This window comes from Suhomyces tanzawaensis (genome assembly GCF_001661415.1).
Source record: "Suhomyces tanzawaensis NRRL Y-17324 unplaced genomic scaffold CANTAscaffold_1, whole genome shotgun sequence".
Classification (NCBI taxonomy): Eukaryota; Fungi; Ascomycota; class Pichiomycetes; order Serinales; family Debaryomycetaceae; genus Suhomyces; species Suhomyces tanzawaensis.
In genome coordinates this window covers 2,370,370-2,385,239 of record NW_017963636.1, presented here as the reverse complement: position 1 = coordinate 2,385,239, position 14,870 = coordinate 2,370,370, and the positions used below count along the sequence as shown (strand labels likewise).

Genomic DNA, 14,870 nt, shown 5'->3' with positions numbered 1-14,870 from the left:
GCATAGCAGTTTCTACTGCTTTGGTATAGGTTTATAGATTCATCAACAACTGGCGTGTTTGAATATCGTAATAATTACAAGTGGATTCTATCTATGCTATTTACATATGCATCACTTCGACCATGCGGATGTAATACATTTATGGGAATGAATGGATGGTTGGAACTTCAAGGACATTTCAAAAAATGGTTGCTTGAAGTGAAGTTCAGGAGTTCTTTTTGATTCATGAAATTTCAAATTGGTATCACTCTTTTCTATATCTAGATCCGGGAGTTATCCGGCTTAATGGTGAACAATCTCTAACGACTGTATAGCATCCCTATTTGTATTCCAAAATCAACTCATCTTCAATGAAATCTACTTTGACAATTTTAATTCTATCAGACTCCAAAATTTGGCCCACCTGAACTTCACCCTTTTTGAATAACTCCATCAAAGTTGGTGTTACCTCCAATTTGGAGTGAAGGTTGCTGAAGCCAAGTACATCAACCAAAACCACATTACCATTCCTGGGATTGGACCTGATTAATACTCTGAACTTTATCTTCTGGTCCGATGGGATTTTTCCTTGTTTCAACAAAAGCAAATATTCCTTTAGGAAAATACCCTCCCAGAATTTGGACGAGAATCTCTGAATCTGGTTGTTAATGAGCTCCATATTTTGAAGATGATTGGCGATAAACTGGAGATTGCTATCAGAAAGTTGCAACCAATCGCTCTTTTTCAAAAGATATTCCTCGAACTTCCAATGATTCAAGATATCTGTATACCTTCTCAATGGCGAGGTCACATTGGTGTAAGAGTCAACCCCCAAAGATTCGTGTCTCTTTGGCTGGATTTGAGTTTTGGCACTGGTTAATACAGACAATATCTTGCTAAGGCTCTCCTCACTGATTTTTTGTTTCGATAAAACACTGTCCTTAATCAACTTGTGGATAGTTTTCTTCACTTCTTCGGTCAAAATCATCTCTTGTGATCTGTAAATGATTTTGATATCATTTCGGTGTGCAAATGAAGCACTCGACTGATTTGCAAAAATCATGAATTCTGACACCAAGAGTTGAGATCTCGAATTTTCGCCCTGCGAAGAAGACGAAATCACTTGCACGGCCTGTTTTGACTCGAGAGCCATCTCATACCCATTTTTGATGTGCTTGAAGGAAGGCAACTCGCCCCGCGCTTCATTCATGGGCATTACCTTGATATTGGACTTGGTAATGGCAAATTGGGTGCCCTCGCCGATCAATACTCTTATGTTGTGCAAGATGGTCGATATGTTCCAGAGTTTAAACAAGTTCTGGAAGTTTTTGTCGTCTGTGATTCCCCTTCTGAAATTGTTGATTTTACTCTCGTCTTTCAAAAGGCTATCTACCTTTTCATAAGTATAACCTTGAGGGAAGTTCTTACCTACTGCAACTTTAATGTTGGCTGTAGATTTGATTTGGTCTTGAATCTGGGTAAGAATTTTGGATGGAAGCTCATATGAACTGTCTTTGAGCCTTTCTTCAATGTATGAATCAATTATGGCCTTGTTGAGCTTATATTGGATGACAAATGTTCTTGTTTCTTTTCCATTAATACCCAACCCTGACAAATTTGGAATTAATTTGGGCAACATCATTGATGGTCCTTCAGGTAAGTAAGTAGTCCTTCCCTTGCTAAAGGCAATAGAACTAATTATTGAGTGGGGCCGAAGATAAGATGCTGGATCAGCGATGTGAGTGGAAATAATATAATCCCTGGCATCCAGATGGATGGAAATTCCGTCGTCGATCTCATGTGCATCGGCAGAGTCAATACAATAGATTGGAATAGACCTGAAGTCTTCACGAATTCCGCAAAGTGGATCCGAAGTATAGAAATCACTGGTGTTCTTGTCTTTTGTACCACCAAAGGTGTCGTTGAAAGCCTCAAGATTTTTAGATTCTGGTATCAGAACTCCAACGCGATCTTTAGATAACTCCACTGATGCCTGAGCTGTGTCCACATCACTTGCATCCAAATGCTTGTCAATGAATTCATAGTAGTCCTTGCTCAAATTGGACATTATACTTATGTCTTCCGCTATGGGTAAAGACTTGTACCATGTACCAGGATTGACAATTTGGGGTGTTGTCTGTCCTGGAGATTCCTGGAGGCAGTTCAACAAATCGTAGGCTCTAGCCTTGGAATATTCATAAGAGTAAATTCCCTCGACGTGCCCCAAGTGCTTATCCACCAATCTTACTATACCCACCAACAAGGTCTCCAAAACCGGATCACTGGTGAAATTGCCAATTATGTAGTCCTTGAACATCTGAATAATATCTTCATAATACTGCGGCTTGGGTCCGGACTTCTTCATAGCGTAGTTCGCAAATTGGGAGTCTCCCTTCTTGAACTTCAAGAAATATATCACATTATTGATCAACTCCACGTTCTTGATGGGGAGAATGGTTACACTGGCTGGAGGGTAGCTCTTACTGTACTTGTCGATATTCCAAAGCCTCGATTGCTTTCTGAGCGAAATAATCAAGGCCAAAAAGGTCGAGACGTGGTACTGTTGGGACTCGAAATCAAACGGGAGGTCTAGCGATTTTCCTATGTGGGAGACGGATGCATTGTAGTCTTCAAGCTTGGTGAGGTCGGTATGCTCGATATGGTAGAGTATTTCGAAAATGGAAATTGTTCGGGGTGAGTTGATTAAATCATGGTTGTAGTCGTATTGGAGCTTACGGTGCAACACTTCCAATTTGGTGTTGACGAGCGAAAGCTGGTTGAACGCTTTGATGGATACGTCGGTAAGAGCCTTGGAGTAGAACTTCCGAGCCTCGATGGGAACGTGGTAGGTGTTGACGTTGGAATTGGTGAGAAATTGAGATGACGCTTGGGCCACAAGAAAGTCATTTTCCGAGGAAATCGACTCAGTGCCCTCCACTGCAATATCGGTAGCATCTTCGGTGATTATCCCATTTTCCAGAGCTGAGCCCAACTTGCTGCTCCGGTATGCCTGTAGCCTCGACTTTGTAGATACATTTTCATTGATCTCAGGGTCCTGTAATTCTTGGGGTAAGGATTGCACTGATTTGGTGTATTTATCATTGGCCACCCCCACTGGAGCAATGTCCAAGTATTTCTTCTCCAACTGCACGAAAGTCCTCACGATATCGTGGTACTTCTTGGGGATCACACCAGGAAACCTAAGCTTTATGGCGGATCTCTTTGCATACACAACCTCTCCCTCGTTGTTGATAAACGTATAGGAAGACGAGCTCAAGTTGGTGGGGATTTCGACAACCAAGTATAAATTTACGTTATCGTCGTACAAGGTCACCAAGTCTCCTATGTTGGTGGAATCGTTGACTGCTTGTGAACTGATGGTGGCATTGATAATGGAGTCGTGTATCGCTCTCCTTATCTTGTTCACTTTTGACTTATTCGCCTCCTCCAGGCCTTCAAGAAGTTTGGCGATGTCGCTTTTCCAGTCCTTGGATGGAATCTCGAATCTTTTAGCGGTTCTATCTATGGTAGCCTTGGAAATCTTATCAAAGAGCACGGAGTTATTCAACGACAAGTTCAATTGGGAGTTTGCTGGATCGAAGTAGTTTCCTTTGGACCTAGTATAGTCTTTTCCGGTTGACTTGAGCAAGTTCTTCACGAGATTTCGCCTACTATTGTCATCTTGCACCGTAGTGGAGTGTGGAATGCTTGCCTTTGGGAAGTATTTGTGGCGGTTTTTGAGCTCCTGAGGAATAAAATTCGCTTTCTGGGACGTGTTGGTCGATTTGTATCGTATCCACCGTATGCCCTTCGGCCTTGCTTGGTGCATCAGTTATGGGGGACAGGAGTAGAGTTGGGGCAGGAGATGGCACTTGAAAATTTGTGATGGATATTGTGTCACGTGCTGTCAGTCACGTGTGGATATGAAAATGGCATCCCTGGGCGTTAGGGTTCCCTATAGAATGAGCAGGTAAACACAACGAAGAAATCATATCGAACGCCGTGTTTTCCTGAAGAATCTGGAAATCCAATTTCACATATTTTTGAAAATTGTCAGTTTTTCTATAAATATTAAGAAATGGAAGTCAACAATGCACTACTTAAAAATATATAAAACCCCAATAGACAACCAGAAGTAGTAAATACAAGTGAAAAGACTGCCAAATTCATCAGTTGTTCCAGAATGGTTTAATTATGGCCACGTCCTCTTGCCTAGTTCGCAGTTGCACCACCACGGCAGCCGCGACACTCACTTCCGCATTGGGAAGTCAACATACGCGTTCAAATCATCAATGACAAACAACTTGCACCCAAAACATTTACCCCAAACGCATCCAGCCATCCTACTGGCCACCTAAACTCATCATCCTGCACGTCCATAGCCACTCCACGACCCCACCCATATCCAAATCTAAAAAGAGCCGTTCAAATCCCGAATCTATACTACTACTACCATGAAAGTAGAAGAGCTCATCATCGATGGGTTCAAGTCGTACGCCACCCGTACGGTGATCTCAGGATGGGACCATCAGTTCAATGCTATCACAGGACTTAACGGTTCGGGGAAGTCCAACATTCTAGATGCCATTTGTTTCGTGCTAGGAATCGCCTCCATGTCCACAGTCAGAGCTTCCAACTTACAGGACTTGATCTACAAGAGAGGACAGGCAGGAGTAACCAAAGCCAGTGTGACCATCGTGTTCAACAACAACGAGATCTCCAAGTCACCGATCGGATTCGAAAACTGCTCCACCATCAGTGTCACCAGACAGATCATCTTGGGTGGCAGCTCCAAGTACTTGATCAACGGGCACAAGGCCCAGCAGCAAACGGTGTTGAACTTGTTCCAATCTGTGCAATTGAATATCAACAACCCCAATTTCTTGATCATGCAGGGTAAGATCACCAAGGTGCTAAGCATGAAGCCATCGGAGATCCTTTCCTTGATCGAGGAAGCAGCAGGTACAAGAACGTTCGAGGAGCGCAAGGACAAGGCCCAAAAAACCATGGCAAAGAAGGAAGCCAAGTTGACCGAAATCAGAAATCTCTTAAAGGAGGAAATCGAACCTAAGTTGGAGAAGTTGCGTAAGGAGAAGAGAAACTTCTTAGAGTTCCAACAGACTCAAATAGATTTGGAAAAGCTATCCAGAATAGTGGCAGCTCACGACTATTTGAAGTTATCTAGGAATTTCACTAACCATTCGAACTCCTTGAGTGAAAATGAATCTCGTTTAGCATTCTTGAACAATGAAAACGAAAAGTTGGTCAACGAGATACAAAACTTGAATGATGATTTGAATCAGGTAAAGCTACAAAGGGAGTCAGAGCTACAAAATGATGGAAAGTTGAAGGAATTAGAGCACAGGGAGTCTAAGTTGACCAATGAGAATACAAGATTGACCACCTCAAAGGACTTAATAGAAGAGAACTTGAATGAAGAAAAAAGTAATAGAGAAAGAATTGAATTCCAAATTCGAGATATTCAGTCTAACTTGCAAAAAAGCCTTGAACTGTATCAAAAGTTTGAGCAGGATTTCAATAAGTCCAATGAGGAGTTGAATCAATTGAAAAATGAATTCAACCAGAAAGAGGAATTGTTGTCAACCTTATCTACAGGTTTGTCTTCTACTGGTAATATAAGTACAGGTTATTCTGCACAGTTGAATGAAGTCAAGGAGAAATTGAATAACAGTCAAAATTTCATAAAGACTTCCAATCTTAAGATATCTCACTTGAAGAATCAAATTCAAAATGACCAAATCAAATTGGAAAAAGCGAAAGCAGAAAACGAGACATTCCTCAATAACAAGAAGAAATACCAATCTGAGATCAGTTCCATGGAACAAGAATTGAACACTAAATTGGGATTTGATCCAAACGTTGTAAACCAACTCAAGGACGAGGAGTCCAATTTGGTTGCCCAATCAAATAAGTTAAAGCATGACTTGAGCTATTTGGAAAGGGATGTTGGAAGCATAGGATTCAATTATTCCAGGCCCTCTGCTAATTTTAATGATGAGTTAGTTAGAGGAATTGTGGCACAACTCTTTAATTTGCCGGAGAAATCAAATTCTCAAGCCTTGGCCATACAGATTTGTGCTGGTAATAGACTTTACAATGTTGTGGTTGACAATTCAGAAGTTGCAACACAGTTATTGGAAAAAGGGCAATTGAGGAGAAGAGTTACTATCATTCCATTGGATAAGATTAACTCAAGGAGCATCAGTGGAGATGTTATCGATTATGCAAAAACGTTGGCTCCTGATAAGGTTGAGTTGGCACTAAACTTGATTGAATTCGAAGATGAATTAATCAGAGCAATGGAGTACATATTTGGCACCACCTTTATTTGCAAGGATCCTCAAACCGCGAAAATTATTACCTTCGATCCCAAGATTAGATCTCGTTCAATTACTCTCGAAGGTGACATCTATGATCCAGAGGGTAATTTATCCGGAGGTTCCCGTAGGAACGATTCTTCGATTTTAATTAAGATCCAAAGATTTAACACCATCTCCAACAACTTGAAAGAGGTTACTCAAAGGCTTCATGAAGTCAGAAGTGAGATTGGAAGGATGGAATCTGTAATCAGTGGTACAAGATCCCTTCAGAATGATTTAAATTTGAAGAAGTACGAGTTATCATTGTTAGAGAAGAAATTGGACAGTAATCCATCTTCAATGATTTTGAAACAAAATGAAGCCAACGAAAATGAGATAATCAACTTGGCACAACGAATGAAGGAAGAGGACCAAAACTGCATCAGTTATCAGAGTGATATCGCGAAGATTGAGAAAGATATCGCTGAATTTAACAATGATAAGGGCTCTAAGTTGAGCGATCTCAAGAAAGAAATCAACAACTTGAAGAAAGAATTAACTAAAAAGCAAAATGCTCTTAATAGCAAGAACGACGAATATCAAGCCATCCAAATTGACAACGAACAACTGAAGTCAGAATTGAGTAACTTACAAGACTCACTCAAGAGCAGCATTTCATTGTTCGAAGAACTTGAAAGAAAGAAAGCCGAAACGATACAACGATTCAATGAATTGGGCGACGAATTGAGAATTACTAAGGCAGAGCTTGATGAGGAGAAAGCCAACTTGCTAGGACTTGATGAAGAAATCAACGAGCTTATTAAGGTCATCAAACTCAAGAATGATTCTCTTAATGAATACAAACTTGAGAGACAGAAATTGAGCCACGAGATAGAAAAATCTTCTAGCATAACCAATAATTTGAAGGCAGGTTTGGACAAGATCATTAGCGAGCATGACTGGGTGACTGATACTAGTATCTTGGATAATCTTATACAGCAGTACCCTAACATAAATCTCGAGGAAAGCTACGCACAATTGGCAGTTCTTGAAGAAAAATTCCAGAGTATGAAGAGAAAAGTGAATGTGAACATCATGAGCATGATTGACAATGTTGAGAAGAAGGAAACCTCTTTGAAACATATGGTGAAAACCATTGAGAAGGATAAGACAAAGATTGTCAACACAATCGAAAAGTTGAACGGGTACAAGAGAGATACACTTAACAGCACATATCAGAAGGTCTCGGTTGACTTTGGCCAAATTTTCAGCGACTTGTTGCCTGGGTCCTTCACCAAGTTGGTTCCCGTGAACATGATGGATGTCACACAGGGGTTGGAAGTCAGAGTTAAGCTTGGTGAAGTGTGGAAGGAAAGCTTGGTTGAATTGTCGGGTGGTCAAAGATCTTTGGTTGCACTTTCGCTCATCATGGCATTATTGCAATTCAAACCCGCACCCATGTACATTTTGGATGAGGTTGATGCTGCCTTGGATTTGTCTCACACTCAAAACATCGGCCACCTTATCAAGACCAGGTTCAAGGGATCCCAGTTTATTGTTGTATCTTTGAAGGAAGGTATGTTCACGAATGCCAATAGGGTATTCAGAACAAGGTTCCAGGATGGTACTTCTGTGGTCTCCGTGATGTAGTAATAATAATTGACGTCAGGGTGACTAGAATTGCGAATTACGGAGGCTTCTAATTTCAGCTGGGTGCTTGCTTGACCATTTTTCTACGGTGTTTACCTACTACTCAAGCAGGAAACCGAGCTCATCCCGCCACGCGGAACTTCATCAGGGTCCCGATACATCCGTTTTCAGGTTGGTTCACGATGTGTGCAATCGTCTCCAGCAAACCCCAGGTCAATCTATGAGTCCTGGGTTATCCGATATTTCCAGACACAAGAAACCAATGCAATTGCACAAATAGAGCACGCAATAATAAAAGTGATCTAGAATTGATAAGATAGCAATTCTCGGTGTAGTTCACCTCTGGGGTCGGTCGTTAGTTCATATACATGCAGGCGGCATGGGAGGCGTGGGAGGTGCATTACTAACGTAATTTCATCTTCGACACCTAGACTACATACGGTGGCAGGAAGTGGCGGAGGGATGCAGATAATGCGGAGACAACAGAGTTAGATTTCCAGCCCCAGACCTGGAATGGCCCTGTCAATTGTAGTTAATAAACGGTAATGCTAAGAACCGTTTTGTTCTGTCGGAAAATAAACCTTAATAAATGCATTTGAATAAAATACGACGCTGTGTGGGCCAGGCGAAATGCAAACGGAACCAGGGATGCTGGCACCGCACCCACCGTAGGGGGTAGCCACTTGCCAGAGATTAGGCAGGGTACAACTCTAATAGTGCAGGTTGTCAAGGCAGAGCTAGGGCAGGGAGGTTATGGAATTAAACTCAATTGATGCCTTGCCAACTTCCAAGAATTAGGGAGGGAGGCGTAAGGTTAAGCATTAGACTACAATGGCGCTGAGCGTGCGAACCTCCACAAGATGCTCCCTACACATCTCGAGATTAGAGGCTTTGCAACGCGTGCATGTTGCACGACAGTGCAGGGCAGTGGAACGCGCATCCTGGGCAAATTCCCACCTACCCACTCACCATCACGTGCTGCGCACCCACGTGAGTTTTCGTTGACGTCTCTGATTCTTTTCCCCTTCGGCTACCATCACGGGCATCAACACCTATCATAGTCCCTGCAACAAGGACATCGAGCCTGATCTCTCCGCCATCCAACACTCGAGTAACGTGACGTGCACATCGAGCCCTTTTGGACCGACGATTTTCTCGCCAAATCACCCAACTCCAAAGCATCACTAGCGAGTTCCAGCATAGCGACATCGTGACTGTCGTGAACAAACAGCACAGTCAGCTCGACCCCCTCTTACAAACCACCACAAGCGGCTGAAGGTGACTCACCCTCCGAATACACACTTTTCAGCCATATTCAAGCTCGAAACACATCGCGACACGTCGCACACCACACGGACATAAACCACATACAATCATGGTCCATTCGATACAAATGACACCCTACGAGTACGACAGCAAGGCTGGCCTCCGATCTGAGGCCGGATCCAAAGCTGCGGGCAAATGGTCGCTTTCCAAGGCGAAAATCGCGTCGTTCTGGATGCTCCTACTCGTAATATTTGGGTTGACCCGAATCAACGTCAAGGATACGTTCTCAGCACTCTACAGTCCCGATTTCTCGGGTGTTCCGAGGGTCCAGTACTTCGATTTGGAACAGTACAGTGGCCATGCCAACGGCTGGCAGCATGACGAAAGAGTGTTGTTCTGCGTCCCTTTGAGAGACGCTGCAGCCCATTTACCCATGTTCTTTGGCCACATGAAGAACTTGACCTACCCCCACAACCTCATTGATTTGGCATTTTTGGTGTCGGATTCGTCCGACGACACCATGGGAGTGTTGAAAAAGCATTTGAACGAAGTGCAGAGTGATCCCAACCCAGCCAAGAGATTTGGCGAAATCGAGATCTTCGAGAAGGACTTTGGCCAAGTCATTGGCCAGGGCTTTTCCGACAGACACGGCTTCGCAGCGCAAGGTCCTAGAAGAAAGTTGATGGCCAGAGCCAGAAACTGGTTATGGACAGTGGCCATCAAGCCATACCACTCGTTCGTCTACTGGCGTGATGCGGACGTGGAAACCGTGCCTCCTACTATTTTAGAAGACTTGATGCATCACGACAAAGACGTGATTGTTCCGAATGTCTGGAGACCATTGCCAGACTGGTTAGGCAACCAGCAACCATACGACTTGAACTCGTGGCAGGAATCCGATGGTGGGTTACAATTAGCCGAGACCTTGGGCGAAGATGCATGTATCGTCGAGGGTTACGTGGAGTACCAGACCTGGAGACCTCACTTGGCGTACTTACGTGATCCATACGGTGACCCAGAAGTGGAAATGGATTTGGACGGTATTGGAGGTGTTTCCATCTTGACCAAGGCCAAGGTGTTCCGTACTGGCTCCCACTTCCCTGCATTTTCGTTTGAAAAGCATGCCGAGACTGAGGCCTTCGGTAAATTGAGCAAACGTATGGGATACTCAGTCATTGGCTTGCCACACTATGTCATCTGGCACATTTACGAACCATCCAGCGATGATTTGAAGCACATGGAATGGATGGCTTTAGAGGAAAGCAGGCAAAAAGAAGAAGCCAAAATCAAAAAGGTGTATGACAAGGTCTGGAACAAGGCTTTCGACGACGTGCAAGAAGACTGGGGCAAGGAAAGAGCCAAATTTTTGAAGAACACCGATATGTCGAAATTGAGGCAGATTAACGTGGACTGGTCCGGCGCCGACGACTGGGCCATCGATGAAACCAAGCAAGATAGCAAGAAATTAGCGGACTTCAATCCATGAGGTGTCGGAGTTAGCTAGTCAGCATGTGAGCCGAATCAGCCCCCATGTGGGTGCAGTTGCTTCGAGCCATGTATGATCCAGGGCCATGTCAAACGGCAACATTATTTGAGCAAGGTACGGCATCAAATGAAGCTCAAAATAGAAAAGGTATTATCAACCATATGATGGTGTCCCTGGTGGTATCAATATCCGTCGAAAGGGGCAATCGGCTTGCCCAAAGGATCGCATTCTTAACGGATACTTGAGGGGTTTTCTCCCATCCATTGTATTATACAGCATTTGTTGTGCAACGCAAGCCCAACGGCTGTGTTTGTAACCCTTGCCTTTTTGGCCCTGACTTATGCACCCGTAGACTGAAGACAACAGTTTTAGCTCGTGGTATACATCCAATAGTCAAACCCACCAATTATTAGTACCCATATTCATGTAGCTAGCGGCAAACTACGAACAGGACAATGCAGCTGTTTTCTATATATACATTGTGCATGCATCATGCATGTAGGCCACACCGTCGATCAAAACCATTTTAAGATCCTTCCTTGAGCACGAAAACGTTGCATGCACCTCTGGAATGAGTGTCAAGCTTTGGTGAGATTTGAAACTGCGGATTTATCCACATGAATGTGGCTTTAGTTATCACAGCACAATGGGATAGAGATGTGTTATGCCGGAAGTAGCGGTGGAACGGCCCCATTGGACTGTCGCTGCATCGCACGATCAAGAAACCTGTCCTCCGATGTCAGGCCACTTAAGGATCAGGAGTAAGTTGTACCGGGCCCAGCCTGAGCTGCCAGATTGGTGTACCAGTATGCGAGATCTAAGTGCAGGTGCCGCAGTCTGCACTGCGGAGAATGCTCGACCTTTTTGTCTAGGGCGCAAACATTATCGGACTGTTCATTTTCTGGCCACTTTTGCGCTCTCCCTGACAGCCAGTGTTCAGAGCCACGATTATCAGATTGTTCGCTCCGATCCATATTGTTTGTTTACGACAAACGATAGACGGCTATCGATAACAGATGCGTCTGTCAACGATCGTCTCCAGTCGATTGTCTTAAGATCAGCCACAACATTGTGGTGAGAACAGTGAGAGTACGAATTCGTAGATAGACTTTCCGAATGCACCAACTGTCTAAAAAATTCGTTCAGTGGGGGCAGCTGGAAAATAATATCCTCTGCACTGGAGTTATTGAGGGGCAGATTTATGTTGCAGGCAGGTTGGATCGCGATCTTTGGGGCCAACACCATCATGGATCTCAACACAAGCTAGACCAACGGACCAAACTAGCTTGTAAAGAGCACCTGGATCTCCAGCGACGTTCTGGAGGCGTAGCGAGTGAGCCAAGCCCGCTAATTTGTTCATATAGATAATAAATTAGGGCATGCTGGGTTCCTGAGCCTCAGGTCGGTTACTATATTGTTGCTATTGTACTAGCCCATTTCCTGGGCAACAAAGCTGCGGATAACGGAAGCAATACACGAGCGAGTTTCCGGAACTCACCGTGGGTAGGTGTCTAGTGATGGTTCCTACGACAGAGGACCAACCTGGTGTCAGCTGCACGGTTAGCAGCACGATGCACCACGATCCGCGCCCCCCCCCCAATAAGACAGGAGTCGGAAATACGCAGTGTGCACGGTGGCCAGCATAGTACACTACTAAGCCCTTGAAAACACCAAGGAACATTCCGCTGCACTCTGGTGTTATGGGCACAACAACCGGAAACTTCTGTGTCAGCCGATCTCCGAGAAGTTTTCTTTGGTGCCACCAAATATGCAAGCGCCGCAGTAATTACCCCCGGTCGTAGCCAGGGGAGGTTTTGCACCAACAGGTGGTGAACGTGGGCCAGGGACCTGGAATGCAACAGCGTGCGCTAATTGGCGGAATTAGTCGAGGCGTGGTAGCGTGACAGCTCCAGTTCCTCCTAACAATAGGGCTGTCTCGAAGGTGCCGTTTGCGGATCCTTCTATGGGAGAGACTTAATTTCTGCTGGGTCTAGTTTAATCCTTCGCAACGTGCATATTATTACATCCGCCACCGCCTGCACACAGCCCAAAGCCTCCCAATTGAGCGACAGACTTCTATAAATGAATGCACCTCCCAGAGTATATGCACGCATTTATTAAATTGATTGTTCGTAAGGATATATTTTTTACCGGTATTTTCGAACATTATTTTATTTTTTAGATACCATTTGCAATTCATTTTACTTTAACAACCAGATAACTACTGCTCCCAGATGGCCCACGCCGCTTTCTTCCCTTACGTTAGGTTATTGTACCACCAGAGTTATTTTTTTGCCCATACTGGCGCCGTTGCTATTTTTTTTGCGGCTATATTTGATCTTGATCTAGCTCCCTTGACTATATAACTACTAGCTTCTCCCCTCCCTTCTGATCATTAGTCACTTAGTTCTATTCCTTCGCTACAATGGTTAAGTTACTTTCCCTCGCTGCTGCTGCTACTCTCCTCACCGCCACCTCTGCCGTCGATGTCGCCTGTGTCGTCAACGGTGTGAGTGTTGCTACCGTCGACTTGGAAACTGGTACTTGTCCATTCCCAATCCCAGCTGACTTGCCAGTCACCTTCGACTTCAGCTCGGCCGATGACTTCAAGGTCGACTTCTACTACGCCCTTGCCAACAACAACCGTTTCTACAACGACATCGTCGCTGCTGGCAGAATTATCGAAATCGCAGCCATCGACTTGTACCAACAAGCTGCTGCTCAATTGTTCGGTGTCCACCTCGAACAACGTCCATCCGGTAACTCTACTGCTGCCATCAGAAAGAGATTGTTGGGTAAGTCCAAGTTGGCTTCCAGAGACGAAATTTCTGACTTCGTTGACCACTTGAAGACCCTCGATGGTGCTGCCATCCCAGGTACTCCTATTGAGTTCGCTGTTGTCGACCCAGTCAACGCCACCTCCTCCTCATCTGTGCCAGCTGTCACTTCCACTGCTTCCCGTTCTGCCACCGGCTCCGCCTCTGGCTCTGCTACTATCACTGGCTCTGCCTCTGGTACCCTCACTGTCACTGACAAGCACACCACTGTCGTGACCATCACCTCTTGTTCCGACAACAAGTGCCACGAAACCACCGTCGCTGCCACCCCAGCTGTCACCACCCAAACCGTTGACGGTAAGACCACCGTCTACACCACCTACTGCCCAGTTGAAACCACCAAGGCTGCTGAAATCACCTCTACCTACACCTCTGCTGGTACTGTCTACACCACCGTGTGCCCAGCCACCGAAGTCGTTTCCACCTACACCTCTAACGGTAAGCCATACACCACCACCTACCTCACTGCCGTGACTCCAGTCACCAAGACCCAAGAAGTCGTCTCTGTCTGGACTTCCGCCGGTAAGCCATACACCACCACCTACTACACCACTGCCACTGAAGTCCCAGTCACCTCTGTCTGGACTTCCGCCGGTAAGCCATACACCACTGTCTACTACGGTACCGTCAGCGATGTTGCTCAACAAACCCAAAAGACCGTTGTCGCTGCTCCATCTGCCGCTGCTCCATCCCCAGTCATCAGTGTCTACTCCACCAACGCCGCCGCTGCCGCTGCTGGTTCTTTCTTGATGTTCGCCATGGTCCCATTGGCTTACTTGATCTAAGTGCATCTCAACATTCCAAACGGTGCTTCACCATTCTTCATTTCGTGCAAATCGCAGCACATATCGATTCTAATCCACTGCTTGCCAGTCACAGCAGACTCCCTTGTTCAATAGCTGCGGATAATTCTTTCTGCTTTCGCCTATCATCCTTTGATACTGTATTATTTGGTTTTACTGACCCATTCGTTCAATACCCTCGTTCAATTTCTAATACACGAGTTTTACTCCTTTTCGCACCCGTAACCGTACCACGGCTGTAGGCTGGTCCAACCGTCTTAGGATCCGTGGTCCTCGATATTTACTTAGCCAGCATAGATGCAAAATGCAGCTGCCAAAAAATTTGACGCGCGCACTATAAAATTTTTGACAGCTTCGTAAAATATCAAATATTGTGTTAAGTTTGTATTTCAGCCAGGAATGCCCCCTTCAGCTAGGTGTACGCGGAGTTTTGGAGGACGCTGCCAAAAAATACCGTTGGTGTGTTGTGCTTGATTGCAAACGGCAAGCAACCAGCATCCGACTGTTACTAATTTATTAGTTGGTTGAG

The 14,870-nt window shown here is 44.9% G+C and overlaps 6 protein-coding genes across 6 annotated transcripts; 4 read left to right on the top strand and 2 right to left on the bottom strand.

Annotated features, from left to right (window-relative positions):
* Nucleotides 1–54: 54 nt before the first annotated feature.
* Nucleotides 55–3,814, bottom strand: MSU1 (Msu1p). Its single transcript, XM_020207258.1, has one exon. The coding sequence runs from the start codon at nucleotides 3,806–3,808 to the stop codon at nucleotides 320–322; it is 3,489 nt and encodes a 1,162-aa protein (XP_020067498.1). The 5' UTR covers nucleotides 3,809–3,814; the 3' UTR covers nucleotides 55–319.
* Nucleotides 3,815–4,433: 619 nt separating this feature from the next.
* SMC2 (condensin subunit) lies at nucleotides 4,434–7,949 on the top strand (the record flags this gene model as incomplete). The annotated part of the gene is made up of 1 exon (XM_020208994.1): nucleotides 4,434–7,949. One exon carries the CDS (start codon nucleotides 4,434–4,436, stop codon nucleotides 7,947–7,949), a length of 3,516 nt encoding a protein of 1,171 aa, XP_020067497.1.
* Nucleotides 7,950–9,324: 1,375 nt separating this feature from the next.
* Nucleotides 9,325–10,701, top strand: ANP1 (Anp1p; the record flags this gene model as incomplete). The annotated part of the gene is made up of 1 exon (XM_020208983.1): nucleotides 9,325–10,701. The coding sequence occupies one exon, from the start codon at nucleotides 9,325–9,327 to the stop codon at nucleotides 10,699–10,701; it is 1,377 nt and encodes a 458-aa protein (XP_020067496.1).
* A 332-nt stretch (nucleotides 10,702–11,033) lies between these two features.
* On the top strand, nucleotides 11,034–11,832 carry CANTADRAFT_143333 (uncharacterized protein). Its single transcript, XM_020206299.1, has one exon. The coding sequence runs from the start codon at nucleotides 11,366–11,368 to the stop codon at nucleotides 11,777–11,779; it is 414 nt and encodes a 137-aa protein (XP_020067495.1). The 5' UTR covers nucleotides 11,034–11,365; the 3' UTR covers nucleotides 11,780–11,832.
* Nucleotides 11,833–12,035: 203 nt separating this feature from the next.
* Nucleotides 12,036–12,551, bottom strand: CANTADRAFT_143312 (uncharacterized protein). Its single transcript, XM_020206298.1, has one exon. It carries the CDS (start codon nucleotides 12,380–12,382, stop codon nucleotides 12,122–12,124), a length of 261 nt encoding a protein of 86 aa, XP_020067494.1. The 5' UTR covers nucleotides 12,383–12,551; the 3' UTR covers nucleotides 12,036–12,121.
* A 462-nt stretch (nucleotides 12,552–13,013) lies between these two features.
* CANTADRAFT_143310 (uncharacterized protein) lies at nucleotides 13,014–14,613 on the top strand. The gene has a single exon (XM_020206297.1). It carries the CDS (start codon nucleotides 13,127–13,129, stop codon nucleotides 14,321–14,323), a length of 1,197 nt encoding a protein of 398 aa, XP_020067493.1. The 5' UTR covers nucleotides 13,014–13,126; the 3' UTR covers nucleotides 14,324–14,613.
* The last annotated feature ends 257 nt before the right edge of the window (nucleotides 14,614–14,870 follow it).

Bases quoted from the DNA above. Each gene is read 5' to 3' on its own strand.
- CANTADRAFT_143312 (XM_020206298.1), bottom strand. From the start codon at position 12,382: ATGTTCCTTGGTGTTTTCAAGGGCTTAGTAGTGTACTATGCTGGCCAC.
- CANTADRAFT_143333 (XM_020206299.1), top strand. From the start codon at position 11,366: ATGCCGGAAGTAGCGGTGGAACGGCCCCATTGGACTGTCGCTGCATCG.
- CANTADRAFT_143310 (XM_020206297.1), top strand. From the start codon at position 13,127: ATGGTTAAGTTACTTTCCCTCGCTGCTGCTGCTACTCTCCTCACCGCC.
- MSU1 (XM_020207258.1), bottom strand. From the start codon at position 3,808: ATGCACCAAGCAAGGCCGAAGGGCATACGGTGGATACGATACAAATCG.